Source organism: Takifugu flavidus, chromosome 21 (assembly GCF_003711565.1).
Source record: "Takifugu flavidus isolate HTHZ2018 chromosome 21, ASM371156v2, whole genome shotgun sequence".
NCBI classification, from domain to species: Eukaryota; Metazoa; Chordata; class Actinopteri; order Tetraodontiformes; family Tetraodontidae; genus Takifugu; species Takifugu flavidus.
Window position 1 is genome coordinate 10,916,260 of NC_079540.1, and position 12,544 is coordinate 10,928,803.

The 12,544-nt window shown below is 50.3% G+C and overlaps 4 protein-coding genes across 5 annotated transcripts; 1 reads left to right on the forward strand and 3 right to left on the reverse strand.

Annotated features, from left to right (window-relative positions):
- Positions 1–5: 5 nt before the first annotated feature.
- pex11b (peroxisomal biogenesis factor 11 beta) lies at positions 6–2,386 on the forward strand. Its single transcript, XM_057020736.1, has 4 exons — positions 6–292; positions 951–1,066; positions 1,144–1,345; positions 1,513–2,386. Exons 1-4 carry the CDS (start codon positions 237–239, stop codon positions 1,874–1,876), a joined length of 738 nt encoding a protein of 245 aa, XP_056876716.1. The 5' UTR covers positions 6–236; the 3' UTR covers positions 1,877–2,386.
- ilf2 (interleukin enhancer binding factor 2) lies at positions 2,304–5,415 on the reverse strand. Of its 2 annotated transcripts, XM_057020734.1 has the most exons (15): positions 5,281–5,415; positions 4,980–5,039; positions 4,748–4,790; positions 4,547–4,651; positions 4,371–4,448; positions 4,170–4,272; positions 3,843–3,908; positions 3,636–3,752; positions 3,468–3,546; positions 3,300–3,387; positions 3,140–3,201; positions 2,946–3,060; positions 2,773–2,863; positions 2,523–2,681; positions 2,304–2,443 (listed from the first exon to the last, which is right to left on the reverse strand). In XM_057020734.1, the coding sequence occupies exons 1-14, from the start codon at positions 5,283–5,285 to the stop codon at positions 2,530–2,532; spliced, it is 1,164 nt and encodes a 387-aa protein (XP_056876714.1). In that variant the 5' UTR covers positions 5,286–5,415; the 3' UTR covers positions 2,304–2,443; positions 2,523–2,529. The 2 variants fall into 2 exon arrangements, with proteins under 2 accessions (XP_056876714.1, XP_056876713.1); XM_057020733.1 differs by having other exon boundaries at positions 2,304–2,681; positions 5,281–5,414.
- Positions 5,416–5,911: 496 nt separating this feature from the next.
- Positions 5,912–7,011, reverse strand: polr1h (RNA polymerase I subunit H). The gene is made up of 4 exons (XM_057020742.1): positions 6,735–7,011; positions 6,425–6,528; positions 6,244–6,353; positions 5,912–6,168 (listed from the first exon to the last, which is right to left on the reverse strand). Exons 1-4 carry the CDS (start codon positions 6,850–6,852, stop codon positions 6,144–6,146), a joined length of 357 nt encoding a protein of 118 aa, XP_056876722.1. The 5' UTR covers positions 6,853–7,011; the 3' UTR covers positions 5,912–6,143.
- A 231-nt stretch (positions 7,012–7,242) lies between these two features.
- mgat1b (alpha-1,3-mannosyl-glycoprotein 2-beta-N-acetylglucosaminyltransferase b) lies at positions 7,243–10,431 on the reverse strand. Its single transcript, XM_057020730.1, has 2 exons — positions 9,592–10,431; positions 7,243–9,444 (listed from the first exon to the last, which is right to left on the reverse strand). The coding sequence occupies exons 1-2, from the start codon at positions 10,429–10,431 to the stop codon at positions 8,743–8,745; spliced, it is 1,542 nt and encodes a 513-aa protein (XP_056876710.1). The 3' UTR covers positions 7,243–8,742.
- Between the last annotated feature and the right edge of the window lie 2,113 nt (positions 10,432–12,544).

Consider the following 12,544-nt stretch of genomic DNA (forward strand, 5'->3'; position numbering starts at 1 on the left):
GGGGGCGCAAGTCGCCCACAACTGCACTCGGACCCAACAAACAAAGAAGAGGCTGCTGCACTTTTCCAGCAGACTTTAATCACTTTTCCTCGTTTTTAAGGACAAATTACGTTCAGAATATCGCTTTTCAAAGTGTAGTTGCCAAATATTGTGCGTTTATCTAGGAGAGAGTTTAGCGAGGAGCTGAACAGACTCGAGCTGTCAGCGGTGCTACATGCTAACAACATCCAGCTAAGATGGACTCCTGGGTTCGGTTTAACGCACAAAGTCAGGCCAAAGAGAGAATTTTCAGGTAAAACAGGACATTCTGTCGATAAAGTTTAAATATTAATGATTGAACCGCTAGCTGTCGTAGTTAATGTCCACCAGTGTTCATGATTACGTTAATCTTTAATTAGAAACTTTGGGCCCGGAGTGGTAGATTAACTGTCAGTGATGAAATAAGTTTACTTTTTACGTCTTCTTGACCTTTTTTAACCTTCGGGGTCCTGGGGAGGTGCTGGAGCTCATCCCAGCTGCAGGGTGAAGCGTTTGGAGCTCGATGCCTTGTTCAAGGGTATCTCGGCAGGGCACCTCCCCCTGCTATCGGGGCTTGAACCGAGAACCTTTCGAGTCTCAGCCCATATATACAGTTTATATATATAACATTTGACCAGGTTTTGCTTTCCCCTTTACTACAAACAGGTGTGACACTTTTTGCTTTGTACATAAATACACGTTCTGCTGAGTGTTTATACTCTTTACAGTAAGGGAAAGTAACTTTTTTACTAATGAGCCTTTAGAATAGTTATTCTGACAGGACCGATGAGTTTGGTTAAACCTTGGAAGTTGGTAGAGGTAGAATATTCTATTGTGGATGGTTAATTATCCAGGATGATGAGCATTTCTTCCTAATATCTATGCTTTTACCTTTAGTTTGGATACTTAAATACGGGTTTTTCCTTTTCCAGAGCGGCTCAGTATGCCTGCACACTGATTGGCTACACGCTGCAGAGGGGCGGGGCTTCGGCTGAGCTCCATAAAACCATCAGGCAGCTGGAAGCTCACCTGAGTCTGACACGAAAGTGTGAGCGAACGCCGCCGACCTTTTGCGAGAGCAGCGGGCGTGCACAGGTGTGGCTCACGCGTGTTTGTGTCTGGCAGTGCTGCGGCTGGGAAACTCGGTGGAGGCGCTGGAGGCGGCCAAGCGGGCCATCCACCTCTCTGACGGCGTCCTGAAGCTCTGCCTGACCCTCAGCCACCTGAACAGAGCCATGTACTTCGCCTGTGACAACATCCTGTGGGCCGGGAAATCAGGCATCATCTCCAGCCTGGACCAGAACAAATGGAGTCAGAGATCGTTCAGGTGAAAGAGCCGAACCTGCTTCAAAATAAGTTCAGAAATCCACCGGCTAAGATTATTCTTATCGTGTGGATGTTGCACAGGTTGAAATCAAAGCTTTTTTTCCCTCTGATCTCAGATTATTTTGTTCTAATCTCCTTTATTCCGTTCGGACTGTTTGACGTCTTCAGGTACTACCTCTTCACCCTCATCCTCAGCCTGACACGTGACCTGTACGAGCTCCGCCTCCTCATGGACCGCGAAGAGCGGTCTAAAGCCCCCAAAAGCTCCTCAAGCCCCCGCCCCGATGACTCCCCCGTTCTGCCCACGGCGTCGGCGTGGGCGAGGGGACGGCTCCGCCTGCTGGTGGCGGTGTTGTACAGCAACCCGCCGCTGCTGCTGGACCTGCTGAAGAACAGCTGCGACGTCTTCATCCCCCTGGACAAGCTGGGCATTTACCCCACGGGGCCGGGCTTCGTGGGCGCCTGTGGCGTCACGTCCTCCGTCCTCTCCATCCTGACCATCGTCCACCCGTGGCTCAAACTCAAACCCTGAACATGGATGTGAGTCGGCTGCTCACGACTGCAGGGAGGAGATCCTTCCACCCATCAAAGGAGGAACTACGGCGTCTTTCGCTGTGACCTGCTGAGGTCAACTGAGCCGACGCCACCTTGTTTAACGTCCTGATGGGCGGCGAGACCCGTCCACACGTGTGACACAGACGTAACTCACCATCAGAAAGGTGACAGGCGGCCATCTTGGTGGGCAGTTTGAATTTTCAGCCTAAAGACCAACCGAGAATCAGGTTATTGATCAAAGACACATCTGGAACCAGCCTGCTGATGTTTCACTGTCTGTTGATGTGTGTGTCTGTGTGTGTTTGAATGATGCTTTAAGTATTGGTTTCAGTCTAGTTGCTAAAATATTTTCCATCTATTAACATATTTGTTAACTGGGTTTGGGTACAAATTTGACTCAAAAGTTTATTATAAACAAAAAAGTTTTATTCAAGGTGGAACTGATACAAATTAAATAAAAAACCACTAAGACACAAACCAATAAAAAGGGAGAGATCTGTTGGGGGCGGGGTTAAAGTCGGGGGGCGGGGCTAAAGGCTGGTGACTGAAATAGAAAACAAGTTTAATTCTGGTCAGAGGAGCAGAATTCGAGAGTTTGAGCGTAGCGCGCGAGGAGGCGTCACCTCCTGGTTAATCCTGGGTCTCCATGCTGTCGTCCTCCCCGTCTCCTCCTTCCTCCAGAGCTTCGTCCTCCTCCTCTTTCCTCTCAGGTGGCTTTTCATAAGCTTTCTCAGAGGGAGTGACGATCACACCGTCCCACGTGGACATTTCTGACACCAGGTCTGTAGAGAGAGCGCGACCACGCACCCGGAGTTTCAATTCTGCAGGTTTTCACAGATTCAAACGGAATCGACTGGAATAACTGGTTCTTACAGCTCGCGTCTCCTTCCAGGCCCAGGATCTTCCTGTAGCCTCCGTGAGACAGAACCCTCACCAGAGTCTGAGCAGTGAAGCACACCATGTCCTACACACACACACACACACACACACACACACACGCCTTTAACACCTGAGTTCAGCGTGCGGCAGCAGCTGAGGGGACGTACCTGCTGCTCCAGGGTCATGACGGTGTGGACCCGGAAGTTTCCGCTCTCGCAGGGGTCGGTGATGCCCACTGACCCAGGGAGGAAGAGTCCGGCGGCCAACATCTGCAGGCAGCGTCTTCACAAAGACGTAAGAACATGAGGGTTAGAGACGGCGCCACGACCACACCGACATCGTCTGAGCTGTGACACCAGACCTGTAGGCCACGTTCAGGGCCAGCGGCTGCCGGGACGGGTTGTTCATCACTGCGTGGTGACCCTGTGACCCGGCAGGAAAGTGTTCAGAAACAACTCGCAACGGTTCTGATGCACGTGGAACAGATCAGAGTCGTCTGTCGTGAGACAGTGCAGGTTTACCAACAGGTCCAGGATCCAGGGGGTCAGGGGTTCGAAGCCCGAGAAGCGCAGTCGCAGGTCCTTCAGCAGACGGATCAGAACTTTCACCCTGAACAACAGTGACAGGAACGAGATGTGACTCGGGCGGAGGACGACGACGTCGGACGTGAGCCGGTGGGACTGACTCACGTGGACTGAGAGGCGTTCTCTTCAAACCAGCGTGCGTGACGAATGGCGGCCAGGGCGCTCTGGAGAACCTTGATGTCCACTGACGGATTAAAAAAGAAAAGCACAAATTCAGGGACAAAATGAGCAATAACACTGAATCTATGTGTGTGTGTGTGTGTGTGTGTGTACAGTGCAGCTCGGGGTCCAGCTTGCGCAGGTTTGGTGGGACGGTGGTGATGAGGATCTTGACTGTAGCATCAGCTGAACTGATCTCAAAGCCGGTCTCATTGGTCAGCATCGACAGGACTGAAACACAAGCACAAGCGCTCTGATGTCACACGCGTCACGTGACATGACGTCATCCTTTAATCGGAAGGTGGCTCCTCGCCGGGGTACCTTCTGTTGGATCCTGCGTGCGAAGGGTCTCCACAACTTTGTTGCCCAGAGCAGCAACCGCTTCCACTGGAAAACCAAGTAAAAATGTGTCAGAGGCTCAGAGGCGACAGCGGCTCGTTCCGCAGATTTCAGTCAGGCGCGCACGTCGCCAGGGAGGTGACGCACGTACGCCACCTGCAGGTTAGAGGATGCTAGTGTTGGAGCTGAACCAAAGAAACGCGGACGCGACATCAGCAGTAAAACCACCCGGAAAAATGCTGCAGGGGCGGGAGTAAATGAGCAGCAGGCAGAGTCACCATCCCATCGACCTTAGTGCTGCTCACTCACAGGTGGGGAGGATCTTGAGGATGACGACCAGGTCGGCCACGTTGTGCCCCGTCATCATGGTGCCCTTCTTGTAAGAGCCCACCTGACGCACTTCTTCAATTTGCTGCGAGGAAATAAAGAGCCCGATCAGGATCCTGGAAGCGTTCCTTGATTCCCCCGAAGGAAACCGCAACGCTTCTGGAGCACGTCATCAAAACTCACCACTTCGAAGTTTCCCGGAGCAACGATCAGGTTGTCGATCACATTATTGATCTTTGTGACCAGAGACAAGATGGAGGACTGCAGGAAGGCAGAAGCAGAGGTTGTGAGCATGAACGAGGCTGTGTTTCGAAGAGGGCGACCCACTGAAGCTGCGGGGTGGGTGCGTGTGGACCGACCTGTTCTGCAGGTGTTGGACTCAGGTCCTGGTTTCTCTTCAGCAGACACTCGCTGAAGGAGGTCTCATCAGGTGGAGGTTTCACCCTGGGAAAGGCCATCTCACACTGGTGACACAATAACTCAATATCAACCCAACCGCATCTCACCAAACATCTCTGAAAGGGTTTCAACAAAACCAGACACTCCATCAAAGCACTCACCACATAAAAGTCAAAGGGGATGTGTGGAACAAAAGGGCGATACCTAAACAGATCGAGAGAAGATCAATCCCCGAGTTTGATGGATAAAACCAATCAGATTAGGTATCGTAAGCGCGTGAAGCAGGTTCAAAGGAAGACGTGTACAGTCAGACTGTAAGAGCTGGTCTCCATTAAACCTGCCACAAAGGTCATTTTCATCAAAAGAAACGAGACCCCGAGTGGTAGAACTCACCCCTGGACCGGGCCTCCGCGGGACCCAAAGCGGCCTCCCCGGCCTCTGCCGCGGTCCCCTCTGAAAGCAGAGCAACATTAGCGGTAGAGGACATCATTCATAAACGATCCCTTCATAGAACCGCCACTTGCTCTAATTCTCATCTCCAAACTCCAAAATCAGGATCGTAAACAAAACCACGACTGATGCTAAACCCAAATAATGCTGTTAGCAAGCTAACATGGAAGCACTACTATCGCACATCTACTATTAAACTGATGTATTAGAGTTAACTCGGGTTTACACTCGGACATTTATTTACCTCATTGCGTACGACGTTTTGATTGTTGAAGCTAAAAATTCGCTAAGAATTGCAAATCGTCCACCAGCTGGACGGCTACGTACTGCACATGCGCAAAAGTGGCCCTTTCTCTAAGGAAGAGGTCACTACAATCCCGCCTGTCCAAAATTAAGGATTATTTATATCGATTAATTACTACGGATCTCAGAATCATTTTTATTGATATTCCTTCTGAATGTAATAATTTTATTATTGTTAAAGATAAAAATGTTACATCGAATCGCAAATATCTAAAGTAATTGAATTAATGTCATGGCCCAACTGTCAGAAATGTTTCCTACTTTAAACCTGATAACGTCATAACTTAAGCGTACATAGCGTTACACTTAAATCATAATAAAAGTAAATCAAGGTTAAGTATTGATAGTTTGAACCTTCACCATGTGAACAAGCATTCCAGCTGCTGCCATCTGATCAACTGTACCACATCAGGATCCAGATGACCAGACTGGCCATCACATGCATCAGAGAGGCTCCAGCAGATCGGAGATCTCTGCCCAGAGGAGAGCCGTGCTAGGAACAAGATACTTCCCAGGCCTCTGGTAGAGGAACCAAGCTTGAAAGAGCAACAGACCACCCAGGGAATGCAGACGAGCAGAGGAATCATTTATATTTCCATATGATGAAGTCGTCCGTAAGCAAATTATTTCAGCACACAGTGTTCTGTTTTAAAACATTTATCCAACAGTCAGCTACAATAGTTCCTCTGGTCAACTTGATTTGCATGAACTGTACAAAATACTGATGATGCGACTGGTGGGATGCCAGGGGGGACAAAGGCCAGGGGGACAAATGCCAGCAGGTCAAAGGTCAGGGCTTCACTCTTAAGAGTCCTCCTTCTCCTGAAACCTGTCAAAAGTCAAAAATCAGACATGAATCACACAACATAACTAGTGAAACATCCTATGTGGTGCCGTTGATCACCTGCAGTGAATACAAGTGAAGAAGACCGTTTGTCCTTCATCTGCTGATCTCATCTGTCTGGTGTGGTAAACCATCCCTTCTTTGTTACAACGCAAGCAGCGCCTGTCAATCTGCAGGAAGTCACAGTTAGCAGAATCATCTCCACGTCCAACACTTAGTCCTCCATGGTGTGTTGTCTTACCACAGGTCCCTTCAGTTCGGAGTCGTCTTTATCCTCTAGGATCACCGAAGACCTTTCTATGGGGTTCAGGACGACTGTTGAACGAATCTGTTGGCCATTGAACTCTGTACAACCAAGCATAGTAATATTCTCAGAATCATTCGATTTTTTTTTTTTTTACAAAAGGCAACTAGATGAGGGGAGAAATTCATTCACACAACGTAACAGACCCCCTGTAGCCCTCGATTGAAGCACTTTTATTACTAAAACCAAAATCCTGAAAATCCTAAAACCGACACATGAGGGCGAGTTAGCGGCCGCTCGTCAGTACCTGATACAGGGATGGAGAAGGAGCAGCGCGGGCAGCGCACCGTGTCCTGGAGCCCCGGCAGGGGGAGAATATTCCCACATTCAGGGCAGAAATTAAGATCAGCAGCAAAACATGACATGTCTGCCAGGGTATCAAATACTATGGAGCTGGTAAGTCCGGTGTGTTCAAAACCTCTTCCGATATAAAGCAAGATCCTCAACACAGGCAGTTGCACAGCCACCTCTTCGGGTCCTTTTGCTGCAGTTATGTCACTTCCGCTCTCCTCTTCCTGTTGTCTGCTCGTGTCAGCGCCACCGTCTGTGCTGGAGAACTTGCTGTAAACATGTTGTAAAAATACTTTTCCACAAATTTCTTTATTGGCCGGAAACATTTTAATACATAGCTGAATATTGAAGCAATTAATGTAATCTGTATGGGTGATATTCATTCATCTCTCTTCCTTAATTCTTTATGAATCCACCATGTTCAACAACAATAAAAAAAGACTTCTGCAGCATGTGAACAAATATCAAAATAGTAGACTTTATTCAGACTGTATTAAAGTTATAAACATGTCCGGCAGTGGTTCTAAACATCACCATACAGGCTGTCAAATCTTATTACAGTACCGCGATAAAGACATCTCAAACTCACTGCAGAATCAATGGACCAGGTGGTTTTTCAACAAACCTAAGCTGCCCAAACCGTGGTTTGGATGTCATGAATACCGTTTGCCCTACATCAGGCTGCTCATCAATAAAAACCACACTTGGTGGTGTTTAAATCTCATTTGCAGCTTTTTAACATGTGCTAGAAGGATTTAAGATTCTAAAGTCATTTTAAAACTCAGTCTTTCTACAAGGTTAGATGGCATCAGGTTCAAACGCGCCCGACAACCTGTAGGAGATTAAAAAGTAATGTGATAATTCCTTCAGCAGAGATCATTGTGGATGTCCCGAATCACTGGAGCAGAGCATCAGAGCATCCAGGTGCCCAGCAGGTGGCCTGTGGATCACAGGTGTGTCCATGCCTCACAATGATTGGACCACAGAGGGGGGGTGGAACCTTCAGCAGAACTGGCTGGTTTCCCTCAACATCTAAGACATTTTAAAGTAATAAACTAAATGAAAATGTTAAAGGTAACCTCAAATGTTAAGTTCTCTGTTTAGAACAAACAGCGTCGGTGAGGACAATGAGAGATCCTTAAAAAGGACACAGCTCAGAAATTACTTTTAACTAATAAAAAAATAGTTAAAATGAATAAAGTATGATAATAAAATGATAAACCGGGGTGGTTGGGTTGGGGCAGTTAAAACTGATAAAACTGATCTCAAAATTCCATCCAAAGTATGTGAGGGCCATCGGTCGGGGGTCCCGGCAGCTCCGTCTGTAGGGGGCCGGGCCGGGAGCCAGAGGGATTCTTGTCCAGGGAAACATTTCCGCAGCACTGCCGAGGTGCCCTTGAGCAGCTGCAGTCTGACATGTGTTCAGGTGTGTGTACCGAAGAGAGTAAAGACTTAATTTCCTCTCTGGGAACAAGTAAAGTTAAATTCTTCTCAGTGTGACGACACTGCTCAAATTTCTCCATTCGTGTTTCCAAATTCATTTTCTTGAGCCCTCGTTGATGGTTGGGGTGCAGGACCCCCTGGGGGTGCAGGACCCCCTGGGGGGCAGGACCCCCTGGGGGGCACGGGCAGGACAGTAGCGGGTGACGGTGCTCTTCTATTCCCTTCCAGGACTCACTAATGTTGCGACCACATTCGAATAAAGAACCTAAAGTTCAGAACAGGGAGAGAGACCCCCCGACACCACCTGGGTTTGACCTTCTCACGGCTCTACTGAGCCCAGGAAGGACCCTCAAAGATCTGCAATCGTGAATCTATTTGATCAATTTTCATCATGAAGCCAGACATCGTCCAGGCTGCTTTTATCCCTTCGGGGACAACCGTGTCTGCAGATATTCTTTGGTCTGTGAGGACGAGTCTAACCCCTCTAGATCACCAGGAACTACGGAGTCTGTGTCAGGGTTTCAGCTCCAGCTGGTGTCATACTGCGTCCAACCTTCAGGCGGGGTCAAGAACACCCGTCGGCCTCGGTGCAGGAAACCCACCACGCCCCTGTAACCCGTACGGGGGACCCCAGATTTCAGGTCGTCCATCACTCCTAGACTGCGGGCCAAGACTTTAAAACTGTCCCGGGTGGAGTACTGGACCCGGTAGGGCCCAGGGCCTCTCAGGGTCCCCACCTGTTGCAGCTCTTCTATCTTCACCAGAGCTGCAGCGTAAACCTCTCTGACAAACCTCTCGTCATACTTTTCCTTCAGCAAATACGACAAATCCTGTTTAGTGAAAGGCACAAATTCCGTGTTTAGTTTAATGTAGCGAAGGTACTGGTCAAAGAACTGACCCAGACTGACGCCTTTCCGGCCAAAGGTGATAGTCCTGGAGATCTCGGGACGGATGCAGGAGCGTCCGCTACGCTGCTCCGGCTGACGCATCCAGTCGTCCCAGAAGGCCAAAGGCCATTTAGGTTCCAGCTCCTCCCACGTCTCTTTCAGGAGCATCCAGCCGAGCCCGGGGAAGAAGTCTGTCCTGTACAGGAGGTCCGCTTTCCCCGGATCCACCAGAGCGTCTCTGCCGTTGTCGTTCCACGCGGAAACGCACCAGAGGCTGGAGTCCGAGCGCAGGATCGGGTACAGGGCTCGGAAATACTCGAAAAAGTCTGGGGCCACCTGGAAGAGCGAGACACACGCGTTACACACACACCGACACACTTCCTGTCTGAGAGCGCGACGACACTCTGGACCCAGATCCAGGTAACACAGAGTTTAGCGAGCTGGGATCTACAGGAAATCACCCAGGATGGAACCAGAACCCACCTCCAGGTCGTCCTCCACGATGACCACCGCAGAGTGGGAGAGCACGTTGAACACTTGGTTCAGGGCCCAGCGGTAATGTCGGGAAATTTTGTAGTAGCCCTGGAACTTCCTGTGCTCCGGGCGCACCTTGATGTCCGAGAGGTCCGGCTGTCTTATGTGCGTCACCTGATCTCCGTAGGAGCCAATCACGCGCGCCGTCTCGGCGTGTCCGCAGTCCTGACTGATGATGATTGGGTGTAGTTCTGAGGAAGGGCGGTACTGTATCAGCCTGTCCAGACTGCGCCTCACTGTCACTCGGTCGCAGGCGATGACCAGGATGGGAATAACGACCTCAGGGGGCGTGGCCAGTGTGGTTATCCCGCCCTCCGGTTTGATCTTAATGTCGGGCTGAGGTCGCGGGTCTGAAGCTTTGCTCTGAACGGGCTTCCCTGTAGGGTTCAGCTCAGTCCGGGCCTGATCCGCCACACCAACTACAGGCGGAAGCGGCGTTCTTGCCGGCTGGATCCCGACCTCTTTGTCACGGCCCGTTTCTCTTTTCCCGACATCTTTCTGCCGAACCCACTTGGCCCGGTGACTTTCAATCTCCTCTATCAGTTTCTTCTGGGTCTCAAGCTGAACTTCAACCTCCTCTGCGAGCCGGATCACCTCCCCAGCCAGGTTGGTCCTGCCACCGGTCCCTCTCCCCAGCCCCCACTCCTCTTTGCCTCCCGGTTCAGCTCCGCCCCCTTCGCCCGGGTGGCCACTGGGAGGGCGACCCCACAGATACAGCAGAAGCAAAACGTTCCAGACAACAAACAGGAAAGCTCCGCATAATATCAGAGAACCTTTCTTGCGAACCATGGCCCGATGGAAAAGGTGGGAAAAAACAGGCGGAAGCACGGTGAGAACCCAACAGTCGGAGCCGGAGTTTGTTATCAGTCACATTCCTACAGCTGCTCCATCCTGTTTTCCATCGTCTCCTGAAGACCTTTACCTCCTGTTAGACGGTCCTTTAATGGAACACACATTCAGAGAAGGTCCAGAACCAGGAGCAGGAGAAGGTCCAGAACCAGGAGCAGGAGGAGGAGGAGGAGGAGAAGGTCCAGAACCAGGAGCAGGAGCAGGAGGAGGAGGAGGAGAAGGTCCAGAACCAGGAGCAGGAGCAGGAGGAGGAGGAGGAGGAGGAGGAGGAGAAGGTCCAGAACCAGGAGCAGGAGCAGGAGGAGGAGCAGGAGGAGGACAGGTGACGTCAGTGAGAGTACGACTGAGGGGCCCAGAAGATTTCAGCCATTTTCCTGAAAATACAACAAAAGTTCAAGTGTCGTGAACCCGCAGGACTGACGGAATTCCAGTAATTCTCTCATCTTTTCCTGCTCATCCGATTCGGAGCAGGACCAGAACTCCGAGCAGGAAGCTAAACACAAGCCCAAATTTAAATCTGACTCAGCATAAACCGCACGAGCATGTTGATGCATTTGAAAATGTTACTTTATAAAATATTTACAGCATAAAATCCAGCCAGTCCAGTTCTGCTGTCGTGATTCAAAAGAGATTAAACAACATTCAAACGTGACTCAAAGGATCCAAGTTTGAGGAGGCGGAAGATGAAGGTCACTTGTTTCTCCTCAGCTTTGGAGGATTCTAAACCACTTAGTCCTGATAAATATAGACCTGCTTAAGTTAAGCTGGTCTGAACATGGTGACCAGCAGAACCTCCGAATGGTTCTGACCTCCACCTTTCCAAGACGATTTGGAACATTTACGTTTAATGAGTTCCACCTTCACATCTAGTTTTATTACCTGTGCTTATTATGTCACCTGACAGCCACCGTTTGTCTTTCTGTTAGCTTCTTTTAATGACATTTTTAGGAAATGTTTATCAGGGTTTCCAGGAAGAGCTGATTTCATTCTAGACTTCGAGCTTCCAACGTCAAGTCGCTTTGATCAAAAAGCAACATCCTGTTGCGAAACCTTGTGTTACTATTGCACAAACACGCACACACACACACACACCAGTGTAGGAGACCATATGTGGGGAAATGAGCTGCTTGGTGGAGGTCTGAGCTCTTTCAGGCCTTTTTCTAGTCGATTGTGATTTAACTCAAAGAGGAAACTGAATCTGTGACAATGAAATAAATAAAGTGTAAAAGCACAAACTTACCTGCTGTTTCAGCAGAGATCAGGGGGTGACGAGGAGGAGAGGGTTGATCTTCATCTCAGCTGATTTAGGGCCACCACAGGAGAGGAGCAGAGGTCAGAGGTCAGAGATCTGTCTTCTGTCCCCTTCAGTCTCACAGGAACCATCACAACAGCCCCGGGCTAACCACTGTTAGCGAGCTGGCCACCGACAGGCTGCTCCTCTCTCCCTCATCTGTCCCTTCAGACAGATTTGGCGGCTGTAGCGGCTCCCTCGCCTGGCCACAAACACCCTTTCTACCCTCCCTTCAGCTCTGGTCCAACCCCGGAACCGCCGCTGCTTCCCCGGCGGCCAGTAGCTAGCTAACGGATGCTAAGCGAGCCGCGGTCCTGTCTGCTTCGGTGTCATATTCGTGTGTCGGTGACCCAGACAGCGGTTCCTGTGAGTCGGCCGTCTTCCAGCAGCCGATAATAGTCCAACAGCACCAACCAGAACGGCCGAAGTGTCCCCGGTCCTGTGTCCAGTCTGGTCTACCGGACACTCACTCGCTCTTCACATGTGTGACGGGAACCTCTGCGCTCACTTCCGGGGTGCCGAATCACGAGGAACCGTCTGGTACCGCTGTCCGCGGCAGAACACCAACGAACCTTCCTAATCGAAACCATTCTGGTAAACGAACCAGGGCTGAAGTCGAACGTGTCGCCGTGTCGCCCCCTGGTGGCCACTCCTGGTGTCCGGGTAAAGCGAGGAGGAGGTCGGGGTGGACTCCCTCCAACCCCCCCTCAGACCCAACATGACGCCCCACCCCCCGCAGATTCGGTGGTACCGTGACATCAA